Source organism: Chinchilla lanigera, unplaced genomic scaffold (assembly GCF_000276665.1).
Source record: "Chinchilla lanigera isolate Chin_1 unplaced genomic scaffold, ChiLan1.0 scaffold00133, whole genome shotgun sequence".
Classification (NCBI taxonomy): domain Eukaryota; kingdom Metazoa; phylum Chordata; class Mammalia; order Rodentia; family Chinchillidae; genus Chinchilla; species Chinchilla lanigera.
Window position 1 is genome coordinate 989,249 of NW_004955534.1, and position 18,196 is coordinate 1,007,444.

General features: G+C 41.2%; 1 protein-coding gene across 3 annotated transcripts in view; it reads right to left on the reverse strand.

The window, feature by feature from the left end:
- Positions 1-18,196, reverse strand: part of Lonrf3 (LON peptidase N-terminal domain and ring finger 3) — a 37,228-nt gene that overhangs the window by 9,850 nt on the left and 9,182 nt on the right. For 2 of the 3 annotated variants that reach the window (XM_005410455.2, XM_005410454.2), the window contains 4 exons: positions 13,608-13,875; positions 12,846-12,936; positions 4,823-4,937; positions 608-729 (listed from right to left, as the gene is read on the reverse strand). In XM_005410455.2, coding sequence (XP_005410512.1) covers positions 608-729; positions 4,823-4,937; positions 12,846-12,936; positions 13,608-13,875 — 596 coding nt within the window. Of the gene's footprint in view, positions 1-607; positions 730-4,822; positions 4,938-12,845; positions 12,937-13,607; positions 13,876-16,061; positions 16,218-18,196 lie in introns of all 3 variants that reach the window. The other variant, XM_005410453.2, reaches the window with a different exon arrangement.

The window sequence follows — 18,196 nt, forward strand, 5'->3', positions numbered from 1 at the left end:
AAGTCTGTTACCATCCCTGCCATCACCTCTCATGTGTGCACAGCAGAGCAAGCATATAACAAGTATCAGCGCCATTACCATGTATGACACACTAACCATGTACCAGCATTGGTTTTGCATAAGTCCATGGGGTAAGAACTATTGTTATCTCCAAGTTACTGAAGCCCAGAAAGGGTCATGAAGTCTTCTCAGATTGCAATACATATCTCAAACCCAGGCCCAACACCAAAGTTCTTGACTTCTATGTATTTGCAGGCAATTTGGACACATCACAAATTCTCCTGGTTAAGCCATTCCAATGACTCCTGCCAGCAACATCACATGACTTGTGCCAACATGCATCCTGGCCAGTGGGTTGACTTAATGCTTCTTCAGTGGTGCGCTGATAAATGGTTAACTGTTTTCCCAAAGAGAGAGAAGCCCTAGTTTGTAGCACTTGCTGATTTCCATGGTGTAAATACTCTCACCATAGCCAATTTAAAGCCACCAACATGGTGTCACTGAATGAGGAGCTGGGAAGAAATGTGTACATTCAACTCTCATGAGCTGGTATGAATGAAACCAAAAACAGAAAAATACATATACATAAGCATATAGATATACATACTTAGAGAGTTCTTCCATTTCCTCTTCATAAAGCCTCTTTCGTTCCTTGAACTCTTCTGGAAGGAATTTAGCTATTAGCTCTTCCATTATGACATTTTTGCTGTATTTTCTTGATGCCAAGCACTATATAGGAACAAGGCAATCAGGTATTATGCAGTCATCAGAAAAACACAAAGGACTTCATAATCAGTAAAGCAGTCAAATGACTCACATGTTGGAGTAATTTGGACCCATAATTTAGCAGCGATACACACAATCATATGAATTCTCTGAATGTTAGGGTTTACTTTTTAAATTTTAAAAATGCAACTGACTACCTTAATAATTAGAGAAAAATATTTTAACAGAGAAAGAACCTGAGTTGAATTTTTAAAAATCACACAGCCTTCCTAAAGCATTGAAATTGGAATCATTCTGTTGCCCAAAAAAGAGATGATCCTCCTTTTTATTTTCTCTGATTATTTTGTTTACAAGCTCCTTGGTCTCTATTTGGAATATGTTAAAGTTAGTAGTCAAAAGATTTGGGGAATTGAAAAGCAGTGCTCACCGAGCCTTTCCTACTCTGCCCTGACCCCGTTCCACCCAATGCTTAGATTCTGTATATTCCCAAGTCTATACATTCTGTTCTAACTTTAGTTTAAAAACACACAAAGAGCTAAATACTGGTGATTGTTTTGGTGTATTAGCCTTTTTAATATGCCATCTATATAACCAAAATTATGTCATAAACCATAATTGCAGAACCAGACTAAGCTTTCTTGTCACTATTACTCTCATCTCAAACACCCCTACCCCGTATATATTTAGGGATGTGCGAGTAGAGGTGTTTGATGGTGTCCACCAAACCGCTGATGTTAGAGAACTGCTGTGGAAGCTACCCCTACAGACTCACCAGGGGGTGCTCCTGAACACAAAACTGCTGCCTTCAGATAATTTTGTCTCTTTCCAAGCACTGGTAGTCTCTGTTCTCCGATGGACATGACTGAAATACTTATCTCTGTGTACAATGGTGTAAGTGTGATCCTGTGTGAATTTTCAGACAAGGAGATGAAAGTATCTATATATGCACCTATACACATCCTGGACACCTTAACAGACACTACTAGTGGCTACAGGAGAAAGAACTGTGTTACTCAGTCCCTTCAGGGAGGGAGGGGTGCTCAGAAGGTAGCCAATCCAAGGAGAAGGTGACGCTACAACAAAAACCCAAGAAGGGCACATCCTAAAATGTCAATAGTGGTTTTGTGTAGGTGCTGAACATATGGGTAGATTTTCCTTCTTTCTGTTTATCTCAACTTTGTACTGTTATTACAGCACAAATATATTACTTACGTATAAGGACCATGGGCTTCTCATCTACAACCTGGTTAGCAAATCCCACCCATTTATCTAGGGAAAGGGATGGCTTTGACCTCCAAACATATAGCCTTAAATCTAACCCTGATAGTTATTTTATTCCATTCCCTTAGTGAGAATGTTAGAGTTTGGGAAAAACTTAACTTATGACTTCTCTGGGCCTACGTCCACATAGAGACAGTCCTGGGTCTCCACCCTCTCCTCAGGAATAACAATGTTCACAGAACATTAATACTGATTGTAAATGTGGCACACAACTCCCTGAAGGAAGGAAAACAAGACAGATTCTTGGGCCTTCTTTTACCAGAGGAAATTCTATCACGCTCACTTGTAAAATGAAAGTAGGAGTTTGTGTGATTAATTTTAGAGAACCTAGCTCCCCCAGAGCTTTTCAAGTCCCCAAGTATCTGCTAACTAGTACAGTGACTCTTGAGTGGTTAGATTTGGAACTGGCTTGTGGGACAGATTTTGGTACCAAGAAGTGGGGTCATTGCTGTGATTGTACCTAACCATGTGGTTCAGGAGCCTTTGAAACTGGCTAGTGGGAAAAGTTTGGAAAGGTTTAGAGATGTTAGCTGAAGACACAGCCCTGGAATGCCTTAAGCTGCACTGATGGGAGATTCTGGTGAAAGCTCAGAAGACCAGAAGGCTGATAGAAATATTGCCTGTAGAGATCAGCCTCAGGAGGTTTCTGTTGTAAAGAAAGACTACACTTGCTGTTGTACTCTAGATCATGTGTATTATGCTTTGGTAGAAAATTTGTCTGCATCTTACTCATGCTCAGAGACTTTGACTAAGAATAAAGGTGGAGAACTAATTAATCTTGTAGAAGAACTTTCAAGGCAGTCTAATGTTGAGGCAGTGGCATGGCTTTTGCTGGGGGCTTTGATCCAGATTTATGTTAAGAATCAAGAGAAAAGAGCCCCTCAGAATGACTTAAAATGTTTTATGGTTGGCCAAAAAGGAAACTCTGGTAAAGCTGAAGACTGCAAAGAAAAAGCAGAGGAGAATCTGGTTGCTGAGAAGGAACAGGGCAGTGGAAAAGATGGCTTGAGGATATCACAAGAAACAGCAGGACTCCAGCCTTTGCAGCCTCAAGAGATCGCAAAGGTAAAAGAATTTGCTTTGAGAAAAGAGCCCTAGAGCACCATGATCCAGAATGGCTGTGGCCTAGAAAATTTGTTCCTTGGAATTGGGTTTCAGAGTGCTCAGTGATCTAAGTAGTAGAGCCCTACGATCAAAAGAGAGGGAAGCATGGATACTGCACCAGATAGCAGCAGACCTTGCTGTTATCCATGTGGTGCTGATTTTAGGCGTATGCAGAATGTAGGTGTTGTAGGGTCAAGAAGATTCCATCCAGATTTCAGAGGAATACTTGGGAGGCCAGCCATTGTGTCCCTGAGAGGGCAGTGTGTGAAACTGTCAGTGTAAAGCTGAAGGCTCAGTTCAGGCCCCAGATGGTTGGAGAAGCCAGGAACATATATTGTCTGAGAAAAGCTGCAAGGAGCAAGCAAAGACAGACCAAGAAAGAAGCTGTGGGAGCTACAACCCTCTGCAGTGTCATAAGTGTGGAGCTGCCCAAGCTCTTTAGTGTTCACATCTTGCCACACACTGCTTCTGATGCTGGACATGGAAGTATAGGACTTAAATGTTTGCCCTGCTGGATTTTGGACTTGCTCTGGTCCCATTCCTTTCTATCACCCTATTTGGAATGGGAATGTTTATCCTATGCCATTGTGTTTTTGAATTATTTAACTTTCTTTTCATTTGTACAAAGGCTCACAGCTAAGAGTTTGCTCTAGGTTTCAGAGGAGACTTTACATTTGGACTTTTTTTGTTTTGTTTTGTTTTTTTCCAGTACCGAGAATCGAACTCATGACGTCACGCTTGCCAGGCAGGTGCTGTGCCACTGAGCTAAATCCCCAACAATGCTGAAACTGTTAAGACTTTGGCAACTCTTAAATGTTTTTGCATAAAGGGATGTGGATGTGCACGAGTCTTTGGTGGGGCCATGGACAAAATTTTATGATTTGTGTCTAGATTTCCCCCCAAAGCTGCATGTGGTCATAGGTGGGGCTTTTCAGAGGTGGCTGGATCTAGAGTGTATGATGCCAGGATTAAGGGTGTGTGATTATTAAATTAGTCCATTGATTGGTCTGGCATAGTTCTGGATGTGGATAATGGGAAGGCCCACCCTAAGTGTGAGTGTTACATACCTTAAGGGTGTGCAGCCTGGATAGAATATAAGGGACGGAAAGAGGGCTGGAACTGTAGCTTTCTGCTTCCTCACTATTTTGCTGCTTTGCTGCCTTCCTGCCTTCTTCCCACCATGAACTATCTCTCCTCTGCAATGCCCCTCTGCCATGCCACACTACCTTGGAGCCAGCCAACTATAAACTGAAACCTGTACAAACTGTGAACTACACTAAACCTTTCCTTCTTTAACTGTGGGTGCCAGACATTTTATCTCAGCAACGAGAAAAGTAACAGACACAGATTACATGGAAGATCTGTGAGGTTTATCAGGGGTCCTGGGAGCCAATTTCTTCAAAGCACAGAATAAGAGGATGAATATTCACCCCAAATTACAGTGTATCTGGTGCCGCTGGACTAGAAACCATGTTTATCATCTATTTAATACTTTTATTTCCAACACAAATTAATTTCATTACTGGCAGTTCATGAAAAGCTAGATGTTGCCTCATTTTCCTGAAGGGAGAGCTGCCTAGCAGACAGGAGAAATAGATAGTTGACCTGAGGGAATGTTTTGCTCTAGCACAGCAGAGTGATTTGGGATCCAGTTAAATGCTTAGTATCTAATTCTACAGTTAACCCAACTAAGAAAGAAATATTGGTTTACCTGGGAAAGACCATCCTTGCATAATGGACATTTTGCATTGTGATCCAGGCATCTTTCAAGGCATTTTAAGCAAAAGGTATGCCCACAAGGTGTTGTGACTGGCTCATAGAATAATCTGAAATTTAAGAATCAGAATGGAAGACAATTATAATAAGACAAAAAATAAGACAGAAGTACTCATGGATAAGGTTTCATACAACTATTTGGAAAAATCTGTATATAAAGGATTCTTCCAGTTTTTAATCAATGCTATTGCTGCACGCCAGAAAATTATTTGCTTTTAATTTCTGAGCCAGATTAAACATAATGCGTTTGTTAAAGTTCAGGGTATAGCTTGATCATTTTGCAGTATTAGTTCTAGTCTATCTCTTCTGGGGCACACAAATCTTCTTCCCTGTCTGATCCCAGAAAAATAGAGATTAATCCCAGAATGAATAAATTCCATATAAAAACATTTAACCAATTTGTTCACCTGAGTATATGTAAATACACACACACACACACACACACACACACACACACACACACTTTACATCGTATCACCATGGAAAAAACTTGATTTTTTGGCTAACCTTCATTTCTTTTTTCACTTAAGCAACATTTACTGTCTGAAAGATCTTGAAACTTCATCTCTAAGTCTAATTCAATTCTAACTGTTATGTGGATAAATAATTTCCCTAGAGATTATAGGATAATATTGTTAATGCACCTACTAAGATTAGATAGATAGATAGATATAGATGTTCATATACACACATATATACTATATATGTATATATACACATACTGTAGTTCAGTTAGATCCTACTTCAATTGCTTTGGAAGAGCAGGGTATTTTCAAGACAATGTTAGAATCTTTTATTAAAGCTGTTCTGGACCTTTAGATATACATGGGTTTACTTTGCATAAAGAAAGGTTTAGCTGCCATGCATGGCAGCACATGCCTGCAATCCCAGAACTCAGGAAGCTGAGGCAGGAGGATTACTGCAAGTTCAAGGCCGGTCTGGGCTACCCAGTGAGTTCAAGATCAGACTGAACTACATAGTGAAATCCTGTCTCAAAAAGCCCAAGAAGAAAGAAAGAAAGAAGAAAAAAGAAAGGTTCACGCGGAGCAAGACCAGTGGCGATGATTAAGAAGTGAGACTAGTAGTCACTAAAAGGACAAGCACAAAAAGAAGAGAAACCTCATCAACCTATTTTGACCTCTGATGGGCAGCTACACAGCCCCTCATGTGGCTAGGAGGTGTACCACCAGCCTCGCCCACACTGCCAGGTTGAGCACAAGAATGAAAATGTCAGAATTCAAAAGTTCTCGAAAAGAAAGTGAATCCATCAACTAAAATAAAACTGAGGCTCGGAGGTGGTGAAGATGCTTATCTAAGTATATACTACCGTTAACAGATGAAAGTTTTCAATTTTCACCTCCACTCATGTGCCTTTTTATTATACAATGATTCTCAATCATTAGTGTGCATCAGAAACACCAGAGGGCATTTCTATAACAGCTTTTTGGATGCATAATTGACAGACAACAAATTGAACATACTTAAAGCATACAATTTGATAAGTTTTGATATATGCATACAGTACACCCATGAAACTATCACCACAATCAAGATAGTGAACATACCCAGCTATGGCTTCCAATTGTTTCCTCCTGCCCCTCCCCACACTACTCCTTATCACCACAGGGGGTTTCTTAAACTGCAGATTCACAAGAATGCACCTACAGAGATCCAGATCAGTAGGCCTAGGGTCTAGGCTAGGCATCAAGATTTGGTCTTGGTCCTTTTGAGACAGGGTCTCACTATGCAGTTCAGGCCTGCCTTGAGCTCACTTTGTAGCCCAGGCTGCCCTCAAACTCACAGAGATCTTCCTGCCTCAACCTCCTGAGTGCTAAGATTACAGATGTGCGCCACCACATCTGTAATGGCATCAAGATTTTAAAAGTCCCTAGATGGTTTTAACACGCATCCAACATTGAGAATGACTGTATTACACAATCCTAGCAATCTCTGCATAGGCAAACCTTCTGTATTAGTCTTCAGACATAATTATCTGTCATGCATTGAGCTTTGAAAACATTTGCACAGTAAAGCCAGATTCAGCAGGTTGAGGGGAGAGACAGACAGTTGTCCATGAAATTCCAGAGTAGGAGAAAGACCTTGTATATATTCACTTCTTTGTGCTTTTTAAGTTTTACAATTTGTTTAAAAAGTAGTTAGTCAAAGAGAATTAATAAATTTTACTTATTAAATTGGCCCAAAAGTAAATTTTCAAAAAGAAAAATCCTTTATATGTTAGAGGCCCTAATCAGTGCACTAAGGCAAGAAGACAAGTATGAGAATTGGAAAGAAAAAGACAAATCTGTCATTATTCACCAATGGTGTAATGATGAATAATGCTTTTAGAAAACAAAAGAATCTACAGAGTGACTGTTAGAATTAAGAATAGAATTAATAATATTGCTAGGTAAATATACATACCACAGTTGTAGTTCTATGTAGTTCTAGCAATATAATGTTTAAGATACAGTTTTAAGATGCGATTTACAACTCCGTTTCAAAATCAAGTACCCAGGAACCTAACAAATCTAATAAAAGTTGTGTGAGTTCTCTACTTGAAGAAAACTATAAACACCTCACTGAGGGAAAGTAAAGAAGACCTAACAACTCCCAACAAAAATTTCTCTGGTTATTTCATTTGTTTTTATGGAAGCTGACAAGTTGTTTTGTCAACACAATAATGAAATGCAAAGGACCAAGACACACATGAAGAGCAACAATGACTTTTAGGTTCACCAAAATACAACTCTGAAGGAGCAAACAGGCAAGCCACATAGGAGAAAGTATTTGTAAAACATACAACTAAAAAAGACTTGTATCTAGAACATACCTATAGCTCCTACAAGTCAGTAGGAAAGAAAAAGAACTCAGTAAAAAAAAATGAGTAAACACTGATGTATACAAAACAATGTTCAGCCAGGCGTGGAGGTACATGCCTATAACCTTAAACTCTGGGCAACTGAAGCAGAATGATCACAATTCTGAGTCCTCCCTGGGAAGCTTAGCAATTTAGCAAGACCATGACTCTAAAAAATAAGGGCTGGGGATGTAGCTCAATGTGAAGTACCTAAATTCAATCCCCAGTACAGGAAAAAAAGAAGAAAAATAGAAACATTGCTCATAGCAATATTGTCCATATTATCTTCAAACTAGTATCAACCTAAGCACCCATCTATAATAGAATTCAAAAAGAAATTGTGGTAGTATCATACAATGCATTAATCTGAACAAATCTTAGCAGTGGGTAAAAGAAGCCAGACTGAAAGAATACATTTTAGATAATTTATATAAATTCTTCAAATTAGGCAAAACTAAAATGTACTGGGCAGAGACGCATATATGGGTGGTAAAACCATAAGACAAGAAAGATAAAAGAAGTGGAGATAGTGGTTGGGGTGGGGGTGCATGAATGTAGTGCTGATTTTGAAAGTACACATGGGCAGCTTCTGGGGTCCTTTGATATATTATTCATTAAACTGATGGGTTACATGCACATCCTCTTTATAGTATTTTATTATGAGAACACATATATTTCATGCCTTTTGTATACTTCATAATTCAAATGTGTTTCAAAAGTGTAACATGCAGGCTTATTCGGGTACAGTTGCGATCAAACTACCAGAGCAACCAAACCAGAATAGTCTGTTTCCTCAGTAACCAGAATCCTGTGCATCTGAATACCTTTACACATTACGTGATGATGCTAATGATGAAGATGACTGGCGAATATGTGTCTACTACCGATACACAAAACTATTGCTTTCCTGAGAATTTTAGTTAGGTCTGTTGTTCATCTAATAACATAACCCAGATAAATTAACAAAGATACAACTTGTTAATTCATAGCAAAAATATTGACATTTCATGAGCAGATGAATGAAATATACCCAAAAGGACACAGCCGTTTCTTAGCAAGTTCTATGATTAAACTGCCCCTCAATAAGAGATAGTGAACTAAAATGCAGCTGCAGACACTGCATAATTAGTGCTTTGAAATAAGTCACTTTTCAGTACTCAATTCACTTCTATTTTCAGGGATATTATTCTGCACAGGCTGACTGAGTAAAATATATTTCTCTTGCTATATTTCTGGGTGTATGCAAATACTGTTTTTCATCTAAATTAACTTTATACATTAATAGGTGATAATTTTGCTACTGAGGAAATTAAAACACATCCAGGTTAAATAACTTGCCTAAGTGGTTAAGCAGATAACTTAGGATGTGAAGTCAAATCTGATGCCACTGCAAATCTTCCTTCTCCACTGGATAACACAGGGATGACTATATCTCACATGGACATCACCCACCTACATGGTGATTGCACATTCATATACACACTTTTATGTCTCCCTCTTTCTCTCTCCCTCCTTACACTTTCTAGAAAGATAGACAGAGAAACAGAGATCCTTACTATATAGAGATGTGTACAGAAATCCTCTCTCTTTTATTTACCAGTTCAGGTAATGATTTCACAAAACACTTTAGGGAGGCACTTGTAAATCAGAGCAGGGCCAGATTTCCTCACAAGAAAGCATTTCACGCTGTCACAGTGATAGAGCAAATAATAGTAATAATAAATGCTTTCAGTTAGATGCCAGCCCAGATAAATAGTTCTTTCCTCACCAGTCACATCCTTATATTGTGTTCTTTTGCTATCAAATTAGAACAAGGAAGGAATGAGAAGAAGGAGGGAGCAGGAGAGAGAAAAGAAAATGAACTGACTCAACACCCAGAGACTTAAGTAGCTAAAACTAGATTAAATATAAAGCTTTTTCAATTGACAAAGACATCACTGGGCCATGAGGTAAATGGCCCAAATTATTCTCAAAATATCTCAAAATATTCTTATCACCTCAAAGGTGCTGCTTCACAGCAGCACTGGAGGTGGGTCCCACTAGCTATGGTAGCCATGCCAAGTAAACCTGAAAGAATGATTTTCAGCTACTAAAGATTTCTGGGCAGAGTCCTAAGGTGCTGGAGTTAGGGGGCAACTTCCTTTAACAGAGCTCTCCCCGTTCAGCAAGGGAGACTTGGAGATTGGAAAGGCCCTCATTAGCGCACCCTCCAGGAACTGTTCCATTCACTCTTAGTTTATCCATTCCCTGTGAAACTTAAACCTCTTCCTGAATTTCCCTCTAGAATTAGAATATATAAATTCACTGTCTAACCTGTGTTTTTGCCAGTGTGACACTATGGGACTAGATTTCGTTGTAGAAACTTGCACAGGTGATAGAAATATCTAGTTTCATGACCCAGCAGATTGCTTGAGACTATACCATTAGATCCTCTCTCAAAGACATGTGAGGATGACAATAGAATCTAATAATAATAATCAAAACAACAATAAAAACATACAGAAAGGTGGAATCATGAATTTTTTCAAGCTTGGAAGCATTCAAGCTGAAACACGTGTATGAAATAGCCTCTGTCAATAGCTGAAGTCTAATTTATGGACAGATCTTGTTGGAAAAGGAACCACTGTACATGTTTCTGACCAAGAGCTGCAGTTTTAAAAGCCTCCAGACCAAAAATGTGCCATAGATTGGGCAGGTTTCTTATTATCATAAAGCAGCAGGAGTCTCGCTATAACTTAGTAACAATAGCTACTCCAGGCAAAGATGGGCTTTAGGGTTGAAGTTTCACTTAGAACAGGGAGTCAAGATAAGGGAAATAACGGCTTTTAGACCTAAGAGCATGCAAACTAGAAGGATTTCTTATGCTTTTGGCAGTTATTTCTTGGAACAAATTTCTAATCCATTTCCAAAGCCCCCTGTTGAGATCAGGGACAGTCAAGATGAAAGGGAAAAAATGGAGGAAGAGGAACAAAAGAACTTCAACTTCAGGATTCTTGGTCCACAGAGAAAACATAAACAGGATGAGTCTGTATGTTTGATTTCATGTTGCCTGGATGTTGGAGGCAGTGTTAGGAGGCTAAGTACAACAATGACCTGTTCCCTTTGTGTGGGCTAAGTCAAGTCTACTATACAACTCACGTGATGGGCTTTGAGCCACAGTGGTGGTAGCTCTGGGGACGATTTCTCTTCTCAGAAGCAGCACTTCTTTAGCTCATACCTTCGTCTTGGCATGAGCTACCTGCCACTCTCTTGTGGGGGGGTAAAGGAAGTAGTATACAGCCTATAGCATCCCAGCCTACTGCACCTAAACAAACTCCTGACAATGTATGACATCTGACCTGCTGAAATGCTCTTTATCAGATCTTCCCAAGCTTATGGGCAGATCTGACTACCCTGGCTTTTTATTTTTGATTATTACTGTATTTTGGGGAGTAGTGTTAGGGATGGAACCCAGGGCCTTGCACATGTTAGGCAACCACGTTACCACGGATCCACATCCTTAACCCCAACTATAATTTTTTAAGAGAAACAAAAAGTCCATGTTTGGGGTAATGGCTGTCTTGTTCTTATCCATGGACAAGAAAAATCAATCAGAACACAAACATGTGTGATTGGTAGTAAGAGATAGATGCTTGTAAAGGGCGAGAAGACAACTGAGGAGTCTGCCAACTGTATCCCCACATGTAATGAACTAAAAGACTCTTCTTGACACCTTTTCTCTTAGGTCAAACATCTTCTGGGCAATTGTCTCAGCCTCCTTTTAATGCTCTTTTGGAAAACAAGAAATCTACTGAAAGCTATGGACACACATACACACACACACATGCACACGCATGCAGACACAGACACTTAACATAGAACTTCAGTGAATTCCTAGATTTGTTAGAATCCATACATAGAACCTCCTCAGGAGTCTATGGACCTAATATTAAAGAAATTTGGTCTAGAAGGAAAAACTAGTCAACATTTAGAGTATTCATTATATTCCAGGCACTATTCTAAGTGTTAAATAAAATTTGTTGTCTTCTTTTCTTTCTCCTCCTCCTCCTCCTCTTTCTTCCTCTTCTTTTTTCTCCCTCTTTCCCTCCGTCCCTGTCTCCCCCTTACTTCTCTGTCAGCACTGGGGATTGTACCCATGGCCTTCCACGTGCTTGGTAAGCATTATACCACTGGGTTACTTCCGCAGCTCCTTCAGTTGTTTCAATTAATCATAACAACCCCTTGGGGGTTGTTTTACTGGCAAGAAAACAGTGGCAGAGAATGTCACTTCCTCAAGGACAAATAGCCTGCAAATGGACACAGCTAGGATTCCGATTTTGGAAGTCTCTTCTCTTAGCCACTAAGTTCACAGATGTGAAGTAAAACAAATGGAAGCTATTTTAAAAATTGAATGTGGCTATATAGACCATGATCCCAGTATCTTTCTCTCTTTTTTGTAGTGGGGACATGTGTATAATTTGCCTCTTTAGAGATTTGAGAAAGCAGAAATGGTACGGTACTAGTTGCAGGGGAAATGCTTGACTAAGTGTCTTGCATCTGCTACTAACTATTGTTCATGGCACAGTTTAAAGACAAGCTAGTTAGACTCTTTACTTGGCTTCTAAAGAATAGGCCTTTGACACTGATATTAACCCCTGAGCTTTTAATTCTTGATCTGGTAGAGTTAGTTCCACAGTTACAAACATAAATACTTACCCCAGTCAAGGAAAATTATGAGGATGTGAGATAGGCATATGTGTGTGTGTGTGTGTGTGTGTGTGTGCGTGCACGCAGGGGTGACCACTGCCAAATGGAAAGTGGATATCCTCTCTCAAGGTACTCATATTTAACCAAAACAAACGCCATGAAGGCCAAACAAAAGACATTCAGTGTGTGACCTCTGAAAAGACTGTTCCCTTTCAACTTTCCAGGTATTTCCAAGGCAGGAATCTGGGATGCAGGGAATGTAGTCTATAAGTAGGGGATATAAACTGCGCCATGTGACAATGTTGTGATTTCCGTTTCATAAGAACTATGCTTTTATGCAGTAATCAGCCTAACAGTAGGTCAGTAGTAGAAAGATCCAGGCATGAGAGCGGAGGAACTATCAGGCATCACATACCTCATACATAGGGAGCATTCAAGGTCAGAGGCGTCAAACGATGCAGGTGGAATACTGAGAGCAGCTTTGGCCCCCTGATCAGTGGGAAGATCTGTGATTTAGAAAGCAGTAAGTCAGAACTAAACAAACCTTGGTTTCACAGACAGTACTTCTGAGACCAAAAAAGTCACTTTCCAATTTGCCACATTTGCCACCTCCCCAACAGTTTATTGATCCCTGAGGACTTCCTTGGAATATGACACGCTCCTCACTCATCAGCAGGAATAGCAGCAACAGCAACAGCAATTGCAGCAATTTGAAGGACTGAGCCAGGCCTTCAAGGCCAGGATTGAATCTTGGCCCTGATAACCTCTCTTTAAAAGATCTCAAATTACAGCTACTGCTTCTCAGATGCCTACCTAAAGAAGCGTAACTGGGTAAGGCCTGACCACATAACCCCATCCTATATTCTTGGACCAGGATGAGGGTAGAGAGAGTTGGCCTGGAAGGATGCAAGACTTTCAAAGGCATGGGATGTCATTACTTGATACTGTGCTGGACCTTATGCCTTGGCTTTCTATAATAATTTACACTGAGTGCTTACAGTGTATAAGGCACCATGTGTGATCTCACAGAAACCTCACAGCAACCCCTGATGTGGCACAGCTGGTAAAGCCAAAGCGGGGCCATACACCCAGAGCCACAGGGGCCCCCAGATGGAGTGCAACTTGGCGAGCCCAGGTATCTCCTCCAACCCGCTTGCTCCCTGGTTAGAGTCATTACCTTGCTTGTGGGCTTTATTGAAAACCTCTGTGTCTTCTCTGAGCTCAATTTGGCAATGTTTTCTTTTCTTTTCCTGGCATTTGCCAATCTTGACGGAAGCACCATCTGGAGAGGCAGCATCTTGCTTCTCCTCTTCTTCTTCTTCCTGTTCTTTCATGTTGTCTTGCTGACCATCCAACTGTATGTTAGCTGTGTTCGTCAGACTGCTGCCATTCTGGCTGGCTGCTGCCTCCTTCTGATTAGAGCAATGTGGGAGCTCTAGACTTTCCTAGATGAAGAAAGAACAAATATCAGACTCTACTTAGGACCAGTATCTTACCCAGAGGGAACAGAGAGAAAAATACATAACTCTGATCCTCACTACTAATCACTTAGTGGACACATAGCTCAACTTAGGGGCAATCATAAGGTTATTCCCACTTCCAGTCCACACAGCATCTGCAACAAAGGCCTGCCCAGCTTGGGCAGAGTTAGGGAAGTTCCCTAGGCAAGGCTGAAAGGCACATAGCTGGAGACACTTCCTGGGAAAAGGGGAAATGCAAGGGGAAACCCTCCTCCCCCTCCTATCCAAATCATTCCCCAGCAACACCTTTGGGGAAACCAAGGCATGCAGCGAGGGTAGATACTATCACTCAATACTTCCTCTTACCCTCAAGGACATTCATAGCCATCTGGAATTTCCAAATTCCAGCACCTAAAGGAGTTTTGCTAAAGCTTTGGCCTAGTCTGTTTACAGGCTTGCCAAGTGATCTCATGCCCAGAGCTATATGTTATACTGACCACAAGAACAAGGGACAACCTATTCCTTTCACTAGACTTTGGGTGAAAAGTCTCAAAAGGAGACAAAATCATTTGGCAAAACAACACATATGTCTCTAGTCTGTTAAAGAATTTTTGTCCAGGAGAAGGATATTTGAAAATGGATTCAGAAATAATTCTGGTTATCCAGATTTACCTGGAAAACCTTTCTATGCAGTAAAACCCCAACTTACAAACATTCAAATTGCAAACTTTCACAGGTATAAAACTCACAGTCGGTTTAGGAACAAATACAATTTACGAAGGAATCCGACTGAAGAACCATTTTCCCAGAAGTGAACTTATCTGTAAATTGGGGACTTACTGTAATCTAAACCCATAGTCCACAGGTCAAAATGTTCATCTTGTTGCTTCCCCTCCTACCACTACCAAAAAAATGCAACCATATACACATGAAAGGGGCAGGCATACAGTTGGGAGAAAAGACTAAAGGAGAGATAGGATGTGACTTTTCTCACTCTAACCTGGGGAGTTCAGGGTTCTTCCAGTACTATAGCAATACCCAACTTTCCGTGAGCCCAAGGCATTTTCTGCACAGGAGTGCACTGCCTTGCAAAGGGAAGTCAAGGTGCAAGTCCAATCTCTGTTACTATCTGGTTCACTTTGGAGTGCCAAGGGTGCTTGCTACTTTTCTTCATTTCAGAGTAAGCTGCAAGGAGAAGTGACTCCAGGCACTTGTGTTCAGTATTAACCTTCATAATTATGTAAAAATAACTGCTGGGGACTCTAAGATTTAAGAGGATACTATAAGATGTGCCTTTTAAAAAAAGTCAGGCATCTCTGCATTTTATTCCTTCTCCATAGCAGGGACAGAAATAGGAAATTTGAGTGCCCAGGGTTTACATACCGGGCTTACACATAAGTTAAGAACCTTGGGCACAAAGGGAGGGAAAGTACCCCCCAAAAGGGTTTCAGGATTCAGTACTAAATTCTGCCTTAGAGTCTGGACATCTGAGCCCCAATTTCTGCCCACTTATACTTTGCTAGGAAAGCCAACACCTGGAGTCCATCTTTCTGTGTTCTGTTCCCTTATGTCCAAAGAAAGGCACAAATACTGTCTTCTTCTCAAGAACCTCAACCCAAAAATGTTCCCAAATCTCGTTCCCCTTCTCTATACAAATATGTATTGGAAGTCTACTTATGTACAAGGTATAGTGCAGGACTATGAAATTACCTCCATTTGGGGTATCAACTGAAGATGCCCTTGCACAAGGATCTCAGCTGGAGCTCAAAGGCTAGTAGCTTCAACAAACAAAAAGCAGGAGAGGAGTGGCAGTCAGGCCCTCTTCCCAGGCTCTGCCTCAAAGCTGTGGCTAGTAAGCCCAACCCAACTGTATGGCTCCAGGGGAAGTGGGCCAATCCTTTCATAGTGGTGTCAAATTTCTCTCTTGGTTCGATCTGACCAAGAACTAAAATAAATGTAATGAATCAATCAATGAACGTATGTTGGTCCATCCCTGAAATTCAGAATTGATATCTTTAAGAAGTAACCTTCTTGGCAAAGAACACAGCCCCTATGGACTCCATTTCTTCTTTCTCAGGAACCAAAGTAGGAGAGGTAGGGCTCACTCCCCATGTTTGCCCACAAAACAGCCAAACGAAGCGTCACGAAGAGCCGGGTGAGTTGAATTTTACCTGTGACAACTTTAGTAGATTATGGCTGGTGCCTTCAGTAGCCATTGACTCTACGTGTTCCTTTAATCTAGGGTGAGGTGCCAACAGCTTCAGGATATCGGGAGAATGTTCCTGAGAATCCCCCGGGACTGATGGTGAAAAGAAACTAAGGAGAAGCTGTGACATAAAACAGAAGACTTCACTACTTAAGTTTCTACAGGTACTCAGGTGAAGGGGGTGGGGACAGGGGATGGGGGCACAGCTTGCAGGGCAAAACTGCAGGGATGAAGCCCTGGACACACCAGGTCCCTGGACACATCTGCACATATCAGTATCATCTGAGGAGCTTATGAAAAAGCCAGGTTTGTAGTTTCCACTTCTGCCTTCCCCACATCTGAAGCATGGTCCAGGAATCTGGACTTTGAGAAGGCACTACAGATGCCTGTGTTACCCATCCAAGGTTTAGAGCTACCCCTTGGTGCTATCTTTCCACAGAACTATTTCCAGTAGGATCTGAAAACCCATCTGGAAGGAAAGAGACAGACTGGTGAAGCCAGGAGATAAACCTCAGTTGGGAAACTTGGGAGTCACATCAATAACACCCAGTGGGTCTACAAATGTTTCCTAGGTTCCTCACAGCTCCTTTTCTCTGCCTACTCATTTTGTTTCTTCTTCTACCCACTTACCATCACCCCTGAATTTTTTAAAGCAGTACTGAGGATTGAACCCATGGCCTTCACATTGAGCCACATCCCTAGCCTTTTTTTTTTTTTTTTATTTTGAACTAGGGTTGGTCACTAAGTTACCCAGGTTAGGCTCAATCCTGTGATCCTCCTGCCTCAGCCTCCCAGACTGCTGGGATTACAGGTATGTACCGACAAACCTGGGTTATGCCTGGATCTTTCATCCCTTCAGAGCTAAGGACCTGAGCCATGAAGTATTAGGAAAGTAGAACCCAAATTTCTTCTTGTAGCCTCTCCCCAATTCTGGCACTTTCCAGAAAAATTCCGGGTTAAATTCAAGTACCGAGGGCAGGCAGATGCCAGTCTGTTTCTGGTTTTCCTTGTAATCAGAAACACTGGGAGAATAGAGTGGGAAGAAACAGAAGAGAATGCAAGCCACAGATACGCTTTGGAGTACAGGCAGTACCATTAGCTGTCACATTCTTGCTTCAATTCTCCTCTGTACCGGCAAGGATTTAATCTATCTGTCTGTCTGTCTGTCTGTCTGTCTATCTATCTATCTTATAACACAAAGGGACCAGGACATTGAATTTCTAAAATTTATTTAAGTGTTTACCACCTAGCAAGCCCTGCAGAATTTCAAGCCCTACAACCTCGTTTGGTTACACAGTCAGGGTATTCACTGATCAACAGACCTTGTTAGAACCCCAAACTCCAGTTTAATTAATTCTCTTTCTGGCCACCACCAGTTTCTTCACAATGTTCCTTCAGATGCCAGCACTTACGATGAGCTCACACCCTCTGAGCCTTCAGTGCTCACCTTAAGTCCTTCCTTCCCTTACTACTCTCATCTCTCTAATCTCTCCTGTCACGTCATGTTCTCTACTGTACCCTTTAAGAGCAGCTTAAATGATACCGTCTTCTGCCATCCTGGCACTGCATCACAAATATGTCTTTTTCTCCAGCCAGATGATCAGCTTCTGGAAGGCACAGAACAACTGCCCAATATTCATCACACTGGATGGAACTAAATTAAGACACTTGTCCATCTCAGGGCCCAAGAAGAAGCGTAGGTTTCAGGCCAAAAGTCCCCAGATGGGTCCCTATGTTTTCCTCTTGCTCTAGAAAACCCACTCGCTGGGTATCGGTTGGCAAAGGAGTGAGCTGGGAGTTACTCTTAGTGGCCAGAGCCATAAATGCTTTGAGAAGCCCCTCCTCCAAAGAAACCAAGTTAGCTCCCAGCAGCTCTAATGAGTATCCCTGCGGAGGCAGTCTCCTTAGAATTTTCAGCCACCGAGCCTGATATTCTTCAGTGGCAGCCACACAGCCTCTCAAGGTACAAGGATGAAAGGGCAGAGGGAAATGGGAGGGCAAAGGAAGCCCAGGGAAAAAATGAAAGGAAACAAGGCAGAAACAACAAGCAGCAATTCCTCTCTTAACTCTATGACCTAAAATCCCTCTCTCCCTCTCTCT